Consider the following 19,936-nt stretch of genomic DNA (forward strand, 5'->3'; position numbering starts at 1 on the left):
CCCGCTCTCCCAGCTTCAAACCAAGCTCGACATGTAGCAGGTCAATGCATATCAGTGACCCCCCATGACAGCTGCTTGAAGTGTTTGGGGGAATCCCATAGAAAGGACAAGAGTCAAATCTGTAAAAACTTTCGACATAGAACCCAAAGGAGCGGGATATCTGCTTGAGGGCCCTCCTCATGGAGGCTGCACTTGGTCCTGCATCAGAGCCCTCCCACTTGGACCCCATGCCGAGCACTTCGGCTTCGGTATGGAGCACACCGCTGGTACTAGGCACTGCCTGGCACCATTTCCCCTTTGCCAGTGCCTAAGAAGCAGCAAAAGAAGAGCCCCCTACCACTGGAATGAAACGGGGCTTTGGGCAAAGGACAGATGTCAGGCCAGATGCCCCCCGGAGCTTCACCAGGGATTCAACTCCAGGGAGAGGCAGGGGACCCCGGTCCCTCCCAGGGCCCTCATTGCCCAAGGTGGCCCCTGCAGCTAAAGAACAAGTAGGCCGACTGGCACTGCAGGTGTTACACCAGGCAGCAGACTCTGCTAAAACCCTGACGTCTAAGGCCAAGCTGATCATGGGACCGCCTCATAGGGCAGTGGAACACCCTCGGTCACCAGACCGCAGGCGCAGATCTCTGTGGTCTCGGACCCCGGTACCGTATCCTAGATCTCCAACTAGAAGGTCCAGGTCCTCAACATGCTCTCCACCTGCAAGACATGGGACACCGGAATCGAGACACCAGTCCCCATACCACCATACTGGCGAGCTTCTTGTTTGAAATCGCCGAGGCCCAGGTCACCTTCACCCAGACGGTCTCCCAGACGTCGGTCCTCGCCCAGGCGGGGCTGCTCCTTGTCACGGCAGTGGTCCCCTTCCCTCCATTCATCAGGCAGGCGCAGTTTCTCGCCCTCACCTCGCCGGTCGCCGACCAGAGTCAGTCGGCAGACTCAGGCCTCGACAGTTGCCAGAAGGGCAGTGGTCCGAGTCGGACTGGGAGTTCAGCCCCTCGTCAAGAAGGGGTGATTTGCTGCTGACTTGTGAGACCGGTGCAGCACCCGCAGCAACAACATGGCAGCAGAGACAGTGGCCCACTCAATGGTGGTATTGGAATCCATGGGGTGTGCCAGTAATGCCGGTCCCATGTTCTCACTAGCTCTCCCAGGCCACCTCGGACAAACTGGCCCCGCTGACACTGGAGTCAGAACGCGGTTCCAAATCTGACACGGGCAGCGCACCAAACCCCAGCACTTAAGGAGCTGTCCCCAGAGAGGGAGAGGAAACCTGCTCCTCCACAGGTGATGCAGTCATCCCCTCTTCATGCACCCTCCAGTGGGGTCGCTGGTTGTGTCCACTGTGAATGAAAGGCACAGGCCTGGCTGCGTTAGTGGCAGACCAAAGAACAAATATGCCAAGAGACTAGATTTATTTGGCAGAGAGATTTTATTGGATGGCCAGCCTACAGTTCAGGGTGTCTAACCACCAGGCCCTGTTAGGTACAGTTTTAACCTGTGGGACTCCTTTAACAAGTTTGAAGAGGCCCTCCCACAGGATTGAGCCCAGGAGTTCACTGCTTTGGTAGACAAGGGTAGAGCGGTGGCTTGGGGAGCCTTCCACATGGCCTGGGATGCAACTGACTCAGCAGCCAGGGTGGTCGCCTCCATGTTGGCCATGAGGTGCAGCTACTGGTTGCAGTCCTCCAGGTTGTCCCAAGAGATGCAGGCTGCTATTCAGGACCTCCCTTTTGAGGGGGTGGGGTTCTTCTCTGAGCTCACAGACTCAAGGCTCCATGGCCTTAAAGACTCCCGTGCCACCCTCCGCTCCTTGGGCCTTCACACTCAGCAGGGCAGGAAGCCTTTCTGTTCTCTGCCCCTGCAGTCCAGGTCCTGTGGAAATCCCCGATCGGGTTCCTACAGGACAAAGGACAGAGCTAAGGGGTCTAAGCAGCGACACCTGTAGTCTTCCCACCCATCTGCTCAGCCTGACCCTCCCAGAAATCAGGAAGGCCAGAAGCAGTCATTTTGATGGTGCGCTCGAGGACGACACCCCAGTCATTTAGAGTCATAGAATATCAGAATTGGAAGGGACCTCAGGAGGTCATCTCATCCAGCCCCCTGCTCAAAGCAGGACCAATCGCCAACTAAATCATCCCAGCCAGGGCTTTGTCAAGCCTGACCTTAAAAACCTCAAAGGAAGGAGATTCCACCACCTCCCTAGTTAACGCATTCCAGTGCTTCACCACCCTTCTAGTGAAAAAGTTTTTCCTAATGTCCAACCTAAACGTCCCCCACTGCAACTTGAGATCATTATTCCTTGTTCTGTCATCTGCTACCACTGAGAACAGTCTAGATCCATCCTCTTTGGAACCCCCTTTCAGGTAGTTGAACGCAGCTATCAAATCCCCCCCTCATTCTTCTCTTCTGCAGACTAAATCCCAGTTCCCTCAGCCTCTCCTCATATGCTCATGTGTTCCAGTCCCCTAATCATTTTTGTTGCCCTCCATTGGACGCTTTCCAATTTTTCCTCATCCTTCTTGTAGTGTGGGGCCCAAAACTGGACACAGTACTCCAGATGAGGCCTCACCAATGTCGAATAGAGGGGAACGATTGGATCCATCCTCCCTCTTTCTCCTCGACTGCCTTCACCTCTTCTGATCAGTCTGGTCTCGGCTAACCTGTAACTGCTGGGTGCTCAACACAATTTCTTCAGCCTACACCCTGCAATTTGTGGCCTACCCTCCTTCTCGTCCCCCTTCCCCATCCCGCTTCAGGGACCCTTCTCACGAGCAACTGCTTGTCCAGGAGATCAAAAACCTCCTGTGCCGGGGGCAGTAGAGGAGGTCCCTCAGGACTTGAAGGGAAAGGGGTTCTACTCCGCTACTTCCTAATCCCGAAAGCAAAAGGGAGCCTCAGACTAATCTTGGACCTGTGTCGTCTCAAGTCTCTCAAGAACTTGAAGTATCACATGGTCTCCCTAGCCTCTATCATCCCCTTCCTGGATCTGGGAGACTGGTACGCCACCCTCGACTTCAAGGACACTTATTTCCATTTTCCCAGGGCGCAAGCGCTTTCTTTGTCTTATGCTTTGCCAGCGCCATTTTCAATTCACAGCAATGCCCTTTGGTCTCTTGTCAGCCCCAAGAGTGTTCACAAAGTGCATAGTGGTAGTGGCTATTTATCTCCAGCATCAAGGTGTTCAACCCATATCTTGACAACTGGCTACTAAAGGGCTGGTCCCAGGATCAGGTGGGGTGGCTTCTCAATCTTTTTTTCCACCTGTCATGAGCTGGGGCTGGTAATAAATGAGAGAAACTCAACCTTAACTCCACTGCAGCGCATAGAATTAATTGGAGTGATGCTCAACTCTACTCGGGCCAGACCCTTCCTTCCTGAGGCTTGGTTCCAAGCCATGGTGGACCTCATCTTGTGCATGCAAGACCACCCTCTCACCATCGCTCACATGTGCCTGCAGTTTTTGGGACACATGGCGGCCTGCACATATGTGGTCTGGCGCGCATGGCTCCGCCTCAGGCTCCTGCGGGCATGGCTAGCATCTGTCTACATCCTCAACACGCACAGCATGGTCAGGGTTCCAGACCATGTACTGTCCTCACACACCTGGTGGCAGAATCCTGCATCAGTGTTGGAAGAAATCCCTTTCACTGCTTCATCCACGTTGGTGATCCTCATCTCTGATGCATCGGACCTGGGGTGGGGAGGCCACCTGGGCAATCTCTGCATGCCAGGTCATTTGTGCAGTCGCGATGGCACCCTACATTTCAACATCAGGGAGCTTAGAGTGGTTTGCCTGGCCTTCCAAGCCTTCCTACCTCACATAGAAAGCAAGATGGTTCAGGTCCTAACAGACAGCCCAGCAACTATGTTCTATATCAACAAGCAAGGCAGAGCCAGATTGTCTTCCCTTTGCCAGGAAGCCGTCAAGCTCTGGGATTTCTGTCTGCAGCATGACATCTGTCTCGTAGCTGCTCACCTTCCTGGGACCAAGAACACTTTGGTAGATCACCTCAGCAGGATCTTCTCATCTCACCACAAATGGTCCCTCCATCTGGAAGTGGTCAGCTTCATCTTCCACAAGTGGGGAACTTCCCAGGTGGACCTGTTCGTGTCCAGACAAAACAGGAAATGCCACATTTTCTTCTCGATTCGGGGGATCAACAGAGGCTCCCTGTCGGACACTTTTCCGCTCCTGTGCTTGGAGGCTCTGTTTTACACCTTCCCCCCATTATCGTTAATTCAGAGTCCTCATGAAGATCAAGCAGGACAGGGTGAAGATGATCCTCATGGCGCCAGCTTGGCTGTGCCAGCACTGGTTCGGTACACTGCTGGATCTCTCAGTGGGTGCTCTGTTACAGCTACTGCTCCGGCTGGACCTGCTGTCCCAAAACCACGGCAGTCTTCTGCATCTGAACCTAGCGGCACTGCACCTGCTGGCGTGGCTGCTGCATATTTGAATGAGCAGGAGCAGAAGTGCTCAGCTGATGTCCAACAGGTCCTGTTGGGCAGTAAAAAGCCCTCCACCAGAGCAACTTACCTAGCCAAATGGAAGCGGTTTGCCTGGTGGACCTCGATAAGGGCGTTCAGCCCGAGTGAACCTTGCTGCTGTTAATCCTGGATTACCTTCTGCATCTCAAGCTCCAAGGCCTGTCCCTTTCATCTGTCAACGTCCACTTGGCTGCTATTTTGACCTTTTGTCCGCCGCTCAAGGGTAGGTCAATTTTCGCTCAGGACAGCCTGGTTCTTCAAGGGCCTTGAGCACCTCTACCTGCATGTCAAGGATCCCGTTCCTCTGTGGGACCTGAATCTGGTGCTGTCACAGCACACGGAGATCTCCCTCCTCCTCCCCATCTTCCCCCCCAGCCTCTGGCTTCCTGCTCTCTTCTCCTCCTGTCTGGAAGGTCACGTTCCTGATTGCAGTAACATCTGTCCGCCGGGTCTCTGAGATTAGGACGCTCACCTTGGAACTGCCCTCTACTGGTCTTTTACAAAGACAAGGTCCAGCTGAGGCCACACCTGTGATTTCTGCCCAAGGTAGTCTGTTTCATACGAGCCAGGACATTTTCTTACCTGTCTTTTTTTCCAAAGCCACATACGTTGGAGGAAGAGCGTAGGCTGCATTCCCTAGACATCAGGAGAGCGTTCACCTTCTACATTGAAAGGACCAAGCCATTCTGCAAGTCGTTGCGGTGGATGACCGGGTGAAAGGTCGCACAGTGTCTGCTCAAAGAACTTCTTCTTGGATCACTGCCTGCATTTGCTACTGCTATGATAAGGTGAAGGTGCCCCCTCCAGCATGCGTAACCTCCCACTCGACCAGGGCGCAAGCCTCTTCGGCAGCTTTTTTAGCCCAAGTGCCTATGCAGGACATCCGTAGGGTGGCTACCTGGTCATCCGTCCATACGTTCGTGTCCCACTATGCGCTTATCCAGCAGGCCTGGGATGATGCTGGCTTCAGTAGGGCAGTACTACAAGCCGCTAAACTCTGAACTCCAAGCCCAGCTCAGAGGATACTGCTTGTGAGTCACCTAGAATGGAATAGACATGGGCAAACACTCGAGGAAGAAAAAACAATTACCTACCTTTTGTAACTGTTCTTCAAGATGTGTTGCTCATTTCCATTCCGTTACCCACCTTCCTACCCCTTTTTCAGAGTTGCCAGCAAGAAGGAACTGAGAGGGCATAGGGTTAGCAGCGCCTAATATACTGACACATGAGCGCGGCACTCAAGGGGGCGCCACAGTCAATCCTACAGATACCACTAAGGTAAAAGTCTCCGACAACTGTGTGAGTGGGCGCGCACATACCTAGAATCGAATGGACATGAGCAACACATCTCAGAGAACAACAGTTACAAAAAGTAGGTATGGTAACCATTTTTCCCCTGGTTAAGCCATCTGCGGTACACACTCCCTCCAGTCCCTCTCATTCTGAGGATGATCAGGAAACAAAAAAGAGACAAGGCAACTTTCATCCTTGTAGCACTGGCCTGGCAGGGACAACATTGGTTCCAACCTTAATTAGCTCTCCTCTTGGTCACCCATAACTTTCACTGGCTGAGGATCTCCTGGCTCAAAACCAGGACAGGTGTCTGCGTCAAAACCTGCAGTCCCTGCACCTCACTGCATCAATGATCTCTGGTTGAGTAATTGTGAGAGATTACGAACCCTAGATGTCAAAGCCAGCTTGGTGAGCAGCAGGAAAGCAGCACCTGAGCCATGTATACAGCAGAATGGAAAACGTTTTTGATCTGGGTGGAATCTCACCATTTACCACCAAATCGCACAGAGATAGTCCAATATATGTATAATCAACTGCATCTAAAATCCTCTGATTTCTCAATTAGTTTTAGTCCACCTAACATGCATCTCTGCCGTGCACCTTCCCATGGATAGTTTTTCTGTGTTTTCACATCCCGTGGCTTCTAGATTTCTAAGGGGTCTTGTTAATGTGTACCTGCCTGTGTCTGATCTGGTACCGTTATGGGATCTGAATCTAGTACTGTCTTGCTTAAAGGCACCCCTTTTGAGCCCCTGGCAGCAACATTTCTTCTGCTGTTCTCAAAGAAACAGAGGGGTTCTTTGTAACAAATTCATGTATTCGGAGAGTTTCAGAGCTTCAGGTGCTTCTAGCTGACGCTCCTTTCACAGTTTTTCACAAAGTTAGTTTCTCTTAGGCTGCAGCCTGAATTTATGCATAATGTAGTATCAGTATTCCATCTTAATCAGACTGTTAATCTCCCAGTGTTCTTCCCACATAGAGCCCTGCTGGGATACAAATTTATATCTGTGGATATAAATTGGTATCCACAGACCTGAAGGGCTCTAATGGGAAGTGTAGTGGTGAAAAGAGCAGTACTGTTGGGCTGCTGCTTCCAGGAACCAGTGCCCCATGCTCACAGCTCCTCTGACATGACTCTACTGGCTGCAGCCGTACCAGGCTCACTGGCTGCTGTCCCTGGTCACACTAGTGTGTTCAGGCGGCTCACACACCCCCTGGACAGGAGATGCAGACCACTGAGTGGAAGTGATTCTTGTCTGGGAGCGTGCGTGCCACTTGAACGCACCAGCGCGACCAGGGACAGCTGCCGGTGAGTCTGGTGCCCGCCCCAGTGGACAGGGCTCGGAGCAGTACAGCCATGCCGGAGGAGCTACTGGTGCGGGGTGCTGGCTCCTAGGAGTGGCAGCCCAAAGTGCTGCTCCTTTCACCACTGTTTCAGAGGAACAGCCGTGTTAGTCTGTATTCGCAAAAAGAAAAGGAGTACTTGTGGCACCTTAGAGACTAACCAATTTATTGGTTAGTCTCTAAGGTGCCACAAGTACTCCTTTTCTTTTCACCACTGTGATTCCCAGTAGAGCCCTGCAGCTCCACAGATACAGATTTTTATGTCCACAGATATGAATTTGTATCCGCGCAGGGCTCTATTCCCAAGTCCTCATTCTCAAGGCTGAAGAAAAGCTTCACTCCTAGTGTGTTTGCAGTGCTTTGGCATTTTACCTGGATACTAGTTTTTCACAAAGTCTTGCAGGCTGTTTATAGCCTGTGCTCAGCATCTCATTGGATTTTGGACTGCAGATTTTGCTATGATCTTACGGTCTCTTCCACTATGGGTAATGGCACATTCCACTAGGGCTCATTCCACTTCATCAACCTCCCTGACCAGCATTCCTGTAGTGGACACCTGCAAAGCAGCAGTGTGGTTGGTACATGCCTTCTCCAGATGCTGATGTTAATGTAGTGTAATAAGTTGGTGCTTCAGTTTCTTTTCAAATAATCTGAAGTCCCTCCACTTGTAAGGAAACTGCTGGTGAGTCACCTGCAGTGGAAAGTATATGTGCATAATCATTGGAAGATGAAAAAATGGCTTCTTAACTGTACAGTAACTATTCTTTGAGATGTGTTGTGCACATATACATTCCCTGCTAATTCAGGCATTAGACAGCAGTGAAAAAGAGTGGAGGGAGGGGGCAATCATGCCCCTTTTATGCTCTACCTTGTGGTACAGCGGGCAGAGATCTCATATTTGAGTGCATTGGGTGTGCACGCTTGCAATGGAATGTATATGTGCACAACACATCTTGAAGAACAACAGTTAGTGTACATGTAAGTAAATGTTTTTTTCTGTATTCAGTATGTCATTTCACATTATGGGCTTCACATCAAACACTGTTAATCAGATTTGTGTCTTCCACAAAACCTAGCATTGCAGTGAGTGGTGTAAGCGCAATATGTTTGTCTCTTTTATATAGAGTGTGTAGGGGGTGTTTTCAACAGCTTTCAAATTTTACAGTAGATTCCTTGCTTCTGGCCATTACTCCAACTTTGCATGTATTTATTTTTCAAAAGTTTTCAAACCTGAAGAGTTGCGGCAGGCACTTATGCCAACACTGGAGGCACTTTACCGGCAGGATCCTGAGTCCCTTCCTTTCAGACAGCCTGTGGACCCCCAACTACTAGGAATTCCTGTAAGTTTATTATCAAACTGTTTCCCTGCTTTTTAACTCCTAGCTTCTACTCCAGGACTTGTCTGCCTGAGGAGACCAAATGGCCTGCTGTAGTCCTGTCTCCATTTTTATATAGATGGATTGGAAGAGTTTGGATTTAGGATTGGCATGTACCACATCTGTGGCATAGAGAAACTTATTTTTAAGGCTTATTTTTCTGTCTTCTGTTAAAGAGAAAATAAAAGAATGGGAAGACATCAAATTATTCTTATTGATGGAATCCTACATATACTGGCTTTTGCTGGACATTTGCAAACTGTCCTGTTTTAGCAGTGTCTCAAAGTCCTGGGAAACCAGGGAAGCCGTTCTCACCCTAAGTATGTGGCAACAGTTTAGTTTCTCAACTGTTCAGGAAGCTTATCAACGCTAAAATTTTTTGGAAAATTCATTTAAACAGTAACTTACATCATGCACTGTTAAATGCTATAGAAGTAGGGGAAAAAAAAAAAACCCAGGTCAAGGTGGTTGGATCTAGCCAGTGCTTTTTGCAGCACATGATATTAAAACAGTGTGATTTAATTATTAACCAATTAGGAGTGCTTTTACTATTATTAACCAATTAAGTTATCAGTTCACACAGATTATTAGCTTATTTGATGTGAGAATTATATGTAATACTAAGTATTTCCCCTGTTGTGCTGTTCAAATATGACCAATACTGTAGTAAATGAAACTACTAATTCACACTACTGTGGCTCTTTTGGGTAATGTTGATTGCTAATTTGGCTCCTGAACCAGAGGTCTGAGTATCATTGCGATAGACTAATTTCATTTCCTTGGTGCACACAAATATACCATGTATCAAAGGTTAAAACTCATGACAGCATCCTGCTTCAGGTGCTTTGGTCCACAATTCCTGCAAAGACCTGTTCAGTATGTACAGTCATTGTTCTATTTTACATGACTTCTATTTCAGTATTACACTTTCAGAACAATACTAAATTATATAATTGAATATCAAAATAAATAGATACACAATAAAAGTATGTAATAGAATAATAGTGATTGTAAATGTGGGCTTCTAGTCTCCCTGGCCATCTTAGTTTCTTGGATACTTTACTTTGCCCTTCCAACCGTGAAAATAATGGAAGGAAGGCCCTACATGGGTGGGACGACGTTGCTGAGAGAGCGCACTGTATGTCACAAATAGTCCATGGTTGGCATTACTCAGCTCTTTTTTGTTCTAGGGTTGGTACTTCTAATGCTTGCAAGAGTATTGAAGAGGAATCTTGCTAAAGAACACACACGCTATCATGTTGTAATACATTTTCTTTGATCTTGTTTGAAATGCCGCTCATTCTTGCAGGATTACTTTGATATAGTAAAGAACCCCATGGACCTCTCTACCATCAAGAGGAAGCTAGACACAGGACAGTACCAGGAGCCGTGGCAATATGTGGATGATATCTGGCTCATGTTCAACAACGCCTGGCTCTATAACCGCAAGACATCCCGCGTGTATAAGTACTGCTCCAGACTGGCAGAGGTGTTTGAACAAGAAATTGATCCTGTTATGCAGAGCCTTGGTTATTGCTGTGGGAGAAAGGTAAGGAAGGGCAACTTCCTTAAACCTTTTTCCCATCTCCATGTGTAATATATAATATGAAAGAGCATAGGAGCAGCAGTCAGTGGGAGCTGTTGGTGCTCAGAACTTCTGCAAATCAAGCCACTTATTTAAATATTTAAGGGCAAAAAAAAAAGTCAGTGAATCTGAGACCTGTCAGCCGGCTCAGGCTATGGAGCTAAAAATAGCAGTGTCAATGTTCCCGCTCGGGCTCGGAGACCCATTCCCTTTTGCCAGGTTTCAGAGCCTGTGCTCCAGTCCAACCAGGAATGTCTGCGCTGCTGTTTTTAGCCCTGTACCATGAGCCCAGGTCAGTTGAACCAGGCTCTAACACTTGCTAATGGGATTCTTTGCAGTGTTAGATGTGACCTTAGACTCTAATTTTAGGTGTCCATTTTAAAATCTTGGTCATAAAATATCTAATACTACACAAACGGCTTAAAACCAACATTTTTTTATTTTATACACTAGAAGCAAGCTTGTGAGGATATGTATTAAGGCTAAACATAGTTTGGAATAGGTACATCAGCTTTTCTGAGTGTTATAACAAAGTGATCTCTCTGTGGTATTATATAATTGACTCACCCAATCATGGAATAGGGAAGTGGATTCCCTGCTGGGGAAAAGTGTACAAAGAAATGGCTAACTTGTAAATGACAGCTGAACAGAATATTTTTATAGTGTTAACATTCAGTATAGACTCTCATACGGTACTGTTCAGATCTGTGCACAGAATGGTGCAGTTTTAGTAATCCAGAACTTCGCTGTATGGGTCATACCCACTTCTCAGGGAGAGCCAGTGGAAACATGCATGAATACTAAGAAAATTTCTCTTTCTGCAGTTAGAGTTCTCGCCACAGACTTTGTGTTGCTATGGCAAACAGCTGTGCACAATCCCTCGAGATGCCACTTATTACAGTTACCAGAACAGGTAAGTAAAACTGGTTACAGCATGCATCACCAATCAATCTATGGGCAGAGGCATGCCTGTATATGTATGCATCCTTCATACATGTGTATACCTTCATGTCACATTCTAAATTTCTGGAAATATCTTGAACAGCTTACATTGTGTACTAGCAAGCTGCCATTCTGCAAAAAAGCTTGTTGCACCCTTTGCTCTTATTCCTTTGTCTTCCAAAAAAAAAAAAACACTTGTGGTATTCAGTAGATTTTTATCCTGTAGTTAGATTTTGTTTTCATCAGTATATTATGCTATCATAAATTATATCGCCCTTCCTCCTTGCCAAACAGTACACAACAATCCTTCAGCAGATAAGTTAGTAACTTTTTTTGTGCAGTGAACTTCTGATCATATTCAGCAAGTAACTGGTTCTCTGTGCTATTGTTATGAAGAATTTTGCAGTGAATAACATAGCTGTCTTTGACACATACTTCATTAATTATTCAAACCTTGCTGAGGGAATTAGTGCTTTTATCATCACAAGCCCCCTTGAGTGAATTGTTGCGTTTCTGTGGCTGTCAGCAACAATATAAAATACTGTCACTTCCAAAACTCTCTTCCTGGCTAGTATGTTTGACCTGCAGTTTATTAAAGGATTAAAACCTCTTTGACTTCCCAGGGAAGGTTTCTTGCTAGATATTTCTTATTATCCTGAAAGAACACTATGCTTAACATTCAGGCATGGCAGCCCTTGGTTTGTTACTAAACGCTTCAGTCTAAACAGAGGGATGGAGATATCTTCCAGTTATGCCACCTTTTATTCAGTGTGGTTCTTGCTTTCTGTTCTCTGGTCTGGCACCTTCCAAAGAAATAAGTTTTTCATCCTGAAGCCAGCCAGGTCTTTCAGGAGAGGAAGTATATTCAGCCTGTAGGGGTGGAAAGAATTATTGAGAATCTGCAGAACAGTAGTTGCATCCAGCCCTCTTTGACTGCAGGGAGAGGGTTGCTGCAATGCATCAAGGGAGGTTTTTAGGGGTAGGAATGGAGGAGTGGAGAAAAGAGGTCATAGTGTCTCATAAAAAGAAATCTGAATCTGAAGGTTCAGAAGTTTTATATGCAAGAACATTTCATGCCATGAGTCAATAGTTTCTCTTCATGTGCCGTCCTTTGGTGAGCACTAAATGGACTGGAAGAATCTTCTTCCTAAACCCACACTTGCTTTCATAACTTGAGTGTCATTCACTTCTGATCTTTAAATAAATGTGTGTATGTAATATATAAACTGTGTATATATAATATATGTTTAAGTAAAATCATGATTCAGCTTCCATCTGTAATGGAGGGAGCTCAGAGAGGATAAAGTGACCTCTTTAGCTTTACAGATCCCATAGCGTTGGTTTGTGTTGCTTTATGATAAACTGTCACAGCTTGTTTTATTTTTCTTTGTTCCTTTTGTTTTTAGATGTTTTGTACACTCCAGTTAACATGATTAGTAATGGAGAGACTGTAGTTTCAATAGACTTTTGAGGGGTGGGGAACAGATCTTGAATAAAACACTCTAGTTTCATTCAAATACAAACAAACACCACAGAACGGCTTCATTTTGTTGATATCTAAACTATTTTGTGTCTCAAAATTGGGGTATGGCAATACTGTGTGAATCTAGAGCAGTATGAATGCAATTAATACATTTCAAATACCTGTGTTACATATAATTTGACAGACCTAAAACAAATGGATGGTGGTGCTGAGGACTGATTACTGTCCCTTTAAATTGATGGAAGTGAAACTCTTGTAGCTTATTGCAAGCCATGGGGTCCACTTCAGTGAGGAGAGAATCCTGTGGCCCTTCAGTCTGAGTGTTTTTTTTAAGGTGGAAGATTCCCCCTTCTGGTCATCTCCTAGCAGATGCTCTTGCAGACAGAATTGCTATCCTGATACAGATGCCAGAGTAGCAATCCATCCTTCCTTCTACCCTCTTCCCTTTCCTCATTTTGATTCTTTGCTTTATATGGCATTGCTTTTTAAAATGAAGAGGGTGCGGGTATGCTAAAATGGAATACTCTTTTGTTTTATTTGCTATAATCAGTTGCTGCTTGTGATTCCATTTGAGATTTAATGCTAATCTGTGCTTTGCCTTGGCTTTCTGCTTTGTGTTGTCTTGTCCTGCTTTTGTGTTTTTTGTTTTTGTCCTACAACCCCCATTTCTTTGTTTGTTCGTGTGTGTGTTATTTTTTTATTTCTCCTTCATGCTTGTCGTTGTCTGCACTTGGCTTTGATTGCAAAAAAACCAAACCAAAAAACCAAACCAACCAAACACAAACTGTGGGGCCCATAAATCTACATCATTGAATATCCCTGTCGCCGTTGATGACCTGCTCTCTGCTCCCGTCCCCTCCTTGGCCTGCTGTGATTGGTGGCTCCGTTGCTTGGCTTGGGCTGTGTTGTGTGGACGGAACAGTTCACCCAAATATGGCCTTCTTGCTGACAGGTATCATTTCTGTGAGAAGTGCTTCAATGAAATCCAGGGGGAGAGCGTTTCTCTGGGGGATGACCCATCACAACCGCAAACGTGAGTAGCCATATATCTGCTTGGGATAGTTATTTATATATTTTTGTGATAGTTCTGATCTATAGCATGGTCTAAAATGCACTCTCAAAGGTTAGGAAGTACCTAGGCAATGAAGGGGTTTGCTTTAATCTTACTTCAAGAGTTGGACCAAATATAGAGCGAGGGAAGAAGCTTGAAAATCTGGATTTTATCATAAGTGTGGGTGAGGACACCTGTCTTTCAAATCCTGGACAATACTATGGTAAGGGGAAAGGAGTAATCACCTCTTTCAAAACTTATACTATTAGGGAAGGAAAGGAATATCACTTTAAAAAGAGGACAGGAAATATCTTCACATGAAAATTGACAGTTTTTAGAGGGTAGGGTGCATAGCAAACATCCTTCTAGATCTCAGCCCTTCTGCTTTTGGGAGGGTTTTTCTGTTCACTCTTCTGCCTTGTTCTCTGCCTAAAACTACAAGCAAGAATAACTCAGTTTTACCATTCAGATATTTAAGACCCTTTTTATTAGAGCAGCATCTTATAATCATGTAAGACAGAGGTGGGCATACTATGTCCTGGGGCCACATCCGGCCCTCCAGACATTTTAATCCAGCCCTTGAGCTCCCGTCGGGAAGCAGGGTCTGGGACTTGCCCCGCTCCGGTGCTCCAGCTGAGGAGTGGGGTCGGGGTCTTGCCCCACTCTGCACGGCTACCAGAAGCAGCAGCACGTCCCCCCTCCGGCTCCTACATGTAGGGGCAGCCAGAGGGCACCGCATGCTGCCCCCACCCCAAGCGCCGCCCCCGCAGCTCCCATTGGCCAGGAACCGCAGCCAATGGGAGCTGCAGGGGCAGCGCCTGCAGACAGGGCAGTGTGCAGAGCTGTCTGGCCGCACCTCCGTGTAGGAGCCAGAGAGGGGACATGCCGCTGTTTCTGGGAGCTGCTTGAGGTAAGCGCTGCCCGGAGCTGCCCCCTTGATCCTCTCCCATGTCCCAACCCCCTGCCCCAGCCCTGATCTCCCTCCCACTCTCCAAACCTCTCTGTCCCAGCCCAGAACACCACCTGCACCCCCAACCCCTCATCCACAGCCCCACCCCAGAGCTCACACCCCCAGCCAGAGCCCTCATCCCCTCCTGCACCCCAATCCCCATTTTTGTAAGAATTCATCGCCCGCCATACAATTTCCATACCCAGATGTGGTCCTCAGGCCAAAAAATTTTCCCACCCCGATGTAAGAGATGCTGCACAGTTGCTGATGGGCAGACGTTTTGGAGAGCTTGACATGGATTTAATTGGCTTTTGTATAGTAATAGTAGTGAAAGTGATGCTCTGACAACTGCTAAGACATTGTTTGCTTCCTCATGGCTTGCAACAGAGAATTCCAGTGAGGAAGGAAACCAATAGGATGAGCAGATGAGTGCAGAGTTGTTAGTTTGCAGATCAGGGCGAGTATTGGACTCTCCAGGGAAACTCCTTGGGGCAAGGTGTCAAGTAGATTCTATAGGGGGAAAGAGAGAGGGAACTCCGAAAATTCTGAATCTGGGTGATTGGAAACTGGCATATAGGAAGGAAGGTACAAGATGATGCCTTCGACTGGAAGCAAAAGTTGTCAAAAGCAGGAAAAGGCCAAATCTTGGTCACAGTAAGGGATATGCTACTATTTAGAGTAGCTGCAGAGTGATCATTTACACCTAGGGTCGCTGTGGGAGCACTTGTCAATTTTCTGTGGGGCAGAGAGAGGAACTGGGTGTTGTGGCCTTGGTGTGCTAGTCAGCATTTCCAGTAGTGTCCCTAGAATTCCAATAGTGTCCCTAGGAGTAATGGTCTCAAGTTGCAGTGGGGGAGGTTTAGGTTGGACATTAGGAAAAACTTTTTCACTAGGAGGGTGGTGAAGCACTGGAATGCGTTACCTAGGGAGGTGGTGGAATCTCCTTCCTTTGACGTTTTTAAGGTCAGGCTTGACAAAGCCCTGGCTGGGATGATTTAGTTGGGGATTGGTCCTGCTTTGAGCAGGGGGTTGAACTAGATGACCTTCTGAGGTCCCTTCCAACCCTGATATTCTATGATTCTGTGAATCAAGGGTAACAGTTTACTCACGTTAAACAAGTTTTATAATAATCTGAGATCTGTAAGACTTCTAGAACATATGAACTGCCACTTGCCAATCAGCAATGTATAAACCACCTTGCACATAAATTAGGCAAGTGAATAGCACAATTTGCAACAGTGTCAAGTAGAATGAAGAAAGGTGGCCCTCTGTGGTGAGTGCGGCTTAATTTCTGTACACCAAATTTGGTAATATAATTGCAAATACAAATAGTTGAACTGTATTCATTATTAAATTTAACTAGTAAATGGTGTTGAAATGTCTATTGACAGTAGTAAAATGAAGAAAATAATTTATAATTTGTGGTGTACTCCCCCATCCTATAAATAAGTGGCTACTACATAATGAATTTGAAAGTCGTCTCCTTCAAATGAGTCAGTAGTTAAATTTTTTGGTATGCCACCACTCCTTGTTTCATATTAATTTTGGTGCAGCCTGTAAACTCATTGGACTCAAGGTAATGGGACCTCTCTCCCTATCGTCTCCCCCGACAGCATGTTTTTAGAAGAAAAGGGTTGGGAGAGAATATTAATAAAACCAGAACTTTTTGATGTGTGAGATGAGGAATAGCATGCAACTTCTGAGATGATAGGGAGGGTTGGCCCTTTTATATAAATCTCATATTTTTGGGGAAGGATGACTGCATCTTGCAAAACCCAGGCTGAACCCTGAAATAGAGGGAGTAGGAAGGGGAAGCAATCCCATGCAACTTGGACTGATTCCCTGTTCCTGTGATAACTTCAGTGCATGCTTCTCTCCACACGCTCAACCCCTCCAAATCGCACAGCTCTACTTACTGAAGTTCAGTGTGGTTTTAGGTATTGATAGTTCAAAGCTACTTAGTTCTTTGGACCAATGTTACTATGCCATAAGCCACGTCCCAGATATTCATGGCTGGGACCCCATCACCAAAAGACTCATAAAGGTTGGAGGGATTTTTCTGTTAAATAGATGGGTAAAAAGATATAGTCAAGATTAAGTGAAAAGCGATACAGTTGGGTACCAGTGCCAGGCTGCCGGGGGAAGCAGATGTTTCTTTTTGAAGTGTTACTCCAGGAGAAGGCTATTATAACTGGTCTCATTGTGGAAGGGGTCTGAATAACCCAGGTTGTTTTTGAGAATAGAGTATTCCCTACACAATAATAGCTTATACCAGTTTTTCCATAGATCCTTGTAGGATCCTCATAGAGGAAAGATATATTTCATAAACTAACCCAAAACTAAATTTTAAAAGGCTTTCAAAAAATGAAATGTAAAACTGAGCCCCAAACTGAGATAGCTATATGCCATTCCAGGGTGTGCATTTAGATTACTGGTGCACTTCTCAGATTCAAATCTACCTGAGGCATGCACTAGTAGTCACTCTCCAATAGAAGAGCATCCTTGCCGCAGGGAGGAGTAAACACATACTTTGTGCTCAGCCTCTCATTATGAACTCTTTCTTACTCCTTTCCTCACAGCATCATAAACACTTAAGAAATCCAGTTACAGTGAATGTGCCTGGGTACGCTCAAGATGTGGGAAATTAGTGTACTATGAATGCTTATCTTATGTCACAACTAAGTTATCTATCTCTTTCTCCTTAGTACGATAAACAAAGAACAGTTTTCTAAGAGGAAAAATGATACACTAGATCCTGAACTGTAAGTAACACTCTGGCAACTCAACTTATTTATTTTTAAATCTATATATCCCCATTCTCCTTGTTCACCCCCTGTGGAAAAACCCATCACTTCATAGTTTTCTTAGCTTAATGCTGCTCCATTAGTTGGCCAGCAGGGGCTGGTGGGCAAGCACCAAGTTTTGCATTCTGTCCTGAGACTCCAGATCATCACAGGTCTACCTAAGAAAATGAAATCCTGAGGTTATGGACTGCTGGACTTGCAGAGTCCATTTCACTCTTCTTGAATTCTGATGTTTGATAGAAAACTGCATGCAGATAGCTGTGCTACTTGAAGCTCTTTCTTTTGGTGTAATTCAGGGGTGGCCAAACTTACTGACCCTCTGAGCTGCATACAACAGTCTTCAGAAGTTCAAGAGCCATGGCACACCTGATGGGGCTTGGGGCTTCAGCTCTGTGAGAGGCACCTCATGGGGCTCGGGGCTTCAACCCTGCTCCTGCTGAAGCCCTCTGCCCCAGCAGGTGCACCCTGTGGAGCTAAAGCCCCGAGACCCACCTCCTCACAGGGCAGAAGTCCCCACCCCAACACCCCGCTGCAAGGCAGAGGGCCAAACCCCTCCTTCCCTCCCCTCTTACCCCCTGGTAGGTGGAGAATGGGTAGGGGCTCAGCGAGCCACACTTCAATGGTAAAAGAGCTGAATGTGGCTCATGAGCCACAGTTTGGCCACCCCGGTACAGTGCATGGAGAGGTCAAAATTAATATCAGATCATTCTGCAGCAGCATTTTTCTGCTCTTGGTTTCTATAACCTTCCTACTTTGCAGGGAGCTATACCAGAAGGACAGGGTTATACAGAGTTGGCTGCTATTCTAGCCTTCTTGCTGGAGAAACAGAGTAGTGGACATTCAGGTGCTGGAGCCAGTGGTGACCAGATAGCAATCTGTTTCCCCTACATCTCACCAGTGCTTTTTTTTAATCACCTTTTAGCCCCTTAATCCAGATCCTAATTCAGCTACCCACATTGCAGCTGCTAAATTGTCTCTTAATTTCTAATGACTAGGTCAGAGGGGCACATGCCTACCCTGAGATCAGTCAGTGTTGCTTTTCAATTTGGCAAAGGTCATGGAAGGAAAGACTGGAAATGTGGCTCATAACCCTATCCCTTCCATCATTGTAGTAGTTCCTCTGCAGTCCAAAGAGTAAAATTCAGAGGCTGCTTCTGATCTCAGGCATCTAGCACAAATTACACCGGTCCACCCTTAAATCTCTGAACTCTCAAGGAACAGGGTCCCTGTCTCCCTTTGATTCTTTGTGTTAGGGAAGGCATGAGGTACGAGTTTTAGTAAACATTTATCTTTGAAATATTGCTAACTTAAGTAACCCTGTAATTAGTGTCATTGATTTAATGTGCTCTCCCTACTTATTTTCTGACATCCAGGTTTGTTGAATGTATAGAGTGTGGGAGAAAAATGCACCAGATCTGTGTGCTTCATAATGAAATAATCTGGCCATCTGGGTGAGTTTCTTGCTGTTTTTCCTTCCATGCTTGAATAGATGACATTTGGTTGCTATACAGGTGTTGATGTGTATATACCTATATTTTGATATATTACTTATATATATAAAATATGAAATCCTGTGTCTAAAAAAACTTGATCCAATGGGAGACATTCCATTAGCTGTTAACATTTTAAACAATATCCATGCCAATGTCAAGTAAACGTAAATAATGGATGGTGTCTTGATTTAAAATGTTCTGCATTTCTTACCATTGCTGATCACTAGGATACCTTTATGTAAAAGAAGAACTTCTAGATATTAGTTCAGTAAGTCATGATTGTCCTTAACCAGGAATGCTGATGTCATAATTACTAAATTGCCATTGCTTTATGTTGGTCTGTTTTCCTTACTCTTTGGGATATGTGTTTCTGTGTTATATAAACTTCAGTTTAAACACTTTTGCATCGCTGAAGAATAGAACTGGCAGACTGTATCTTCTTGACCCCAGCTAGTGAGCGGTTTACATCCTGAAAAGGTCTAAACCTCCAATTTTTATCTTAGCTGGACTTGCTGTAGATCTTTCTTAATCAGGAAACTCAAAAATACAAAAGACTTTAGTAAACTTAAATTCTATTAGTATTTCCTAGTTATAGTGATTAAGATAACAAATGATCAATTATAATTCTGGTGTAAGTAAATTTCTGTAAAAAACTCAAATAGTTTGTTCTGATTGCACAATTTGGGGATTTGCCATTTTGCTACTCCTATTCCTCTTTTTATAAGGGTGGTTGGCCCTGAACTGCTTGGGGAAGAATCCTACAGTTGTCTGGAATCTTTGTGTACTAGAATCCTAGAATTTTCTATATCATATCAGACCATTAGTTCCTCTAAGCAGGATCCTGTCTCCATCAGTGGTAATACCTGAGGTTTCAGAGGAATAAGCCCATATTGTAAAGGTCAACTGTGTTCATGCTCTGGTCATTCAGCTTTCTCCTATTCTGTCTTGAAAAGCTCCAAATGTTAAGATGACAGTAACTTTCCACTGGTAGAGTTACTGCCATTCTCTTCCTTCTGTCCTCAGTTTTATCCAAAATTTTCAGTGTGGCTGTTCCCTAGTCTTCAACATCTGGTAGAATGTTTTCTTTCTGATGTTTCAAACCCATGTCATGAATCTTACTAT

General features: G+C 45.7%; 1 protein-coding gene across 6 annotated transcripts in view; it reads left to right on the forward strand.

The window, feature by feature from the left end:
- Positions 1-19,936, forward strand: part of EP300 (EP300 lysine acetyltransferase) — a 129,115-nt gene that overhangs the window by 90,523 nt on the left and 18,656 nt on the right. For all 6 annotated transcript variants that reach the window (XM_073327139.2, XM_073327141.2, XM_073327148.2 and 3 more), the window contains 6 exons: positions 8,353-8,471; positions 9,817-10,056; positions 10,917-11,005; positions 13,470-13,550; positions 17,223-17,279; positions 18,695-18,772. In XM_073327139.2, coding sequence (XP_073183240.2) covers positions 8,353-8,471; positions 9,817-10,056; positions 10,917-11,005; positions 13,470-13,550; positions 17,223-17,279; positions 18,695-18,772 — 664 coding nt within the window. The remainder of the gene's footprint in view (positions 1-8,352; positions 8,472-9,816; positions 10,057-10,916; positions 11,006-13,469; positions 13,551-17,222; positions 17,280-18,694; positions 18,773-19,936) is intronic.

Source organism: Lepidochelys kempii, chromosome 1 (genome assembly GCF_965140285.1).
Source record: "Lepidochelys kempii isolate rLepKem1 chromosome 1, rLepKem1.hap1, whole genome shotgun sequence".
In the NCBI taxonomy this organism is placed as follows: Eukaryota; Metazoa; Chordata; order Testudines; family Cheloniidae; genus Lepidochelys; species Lepidochelys kempii.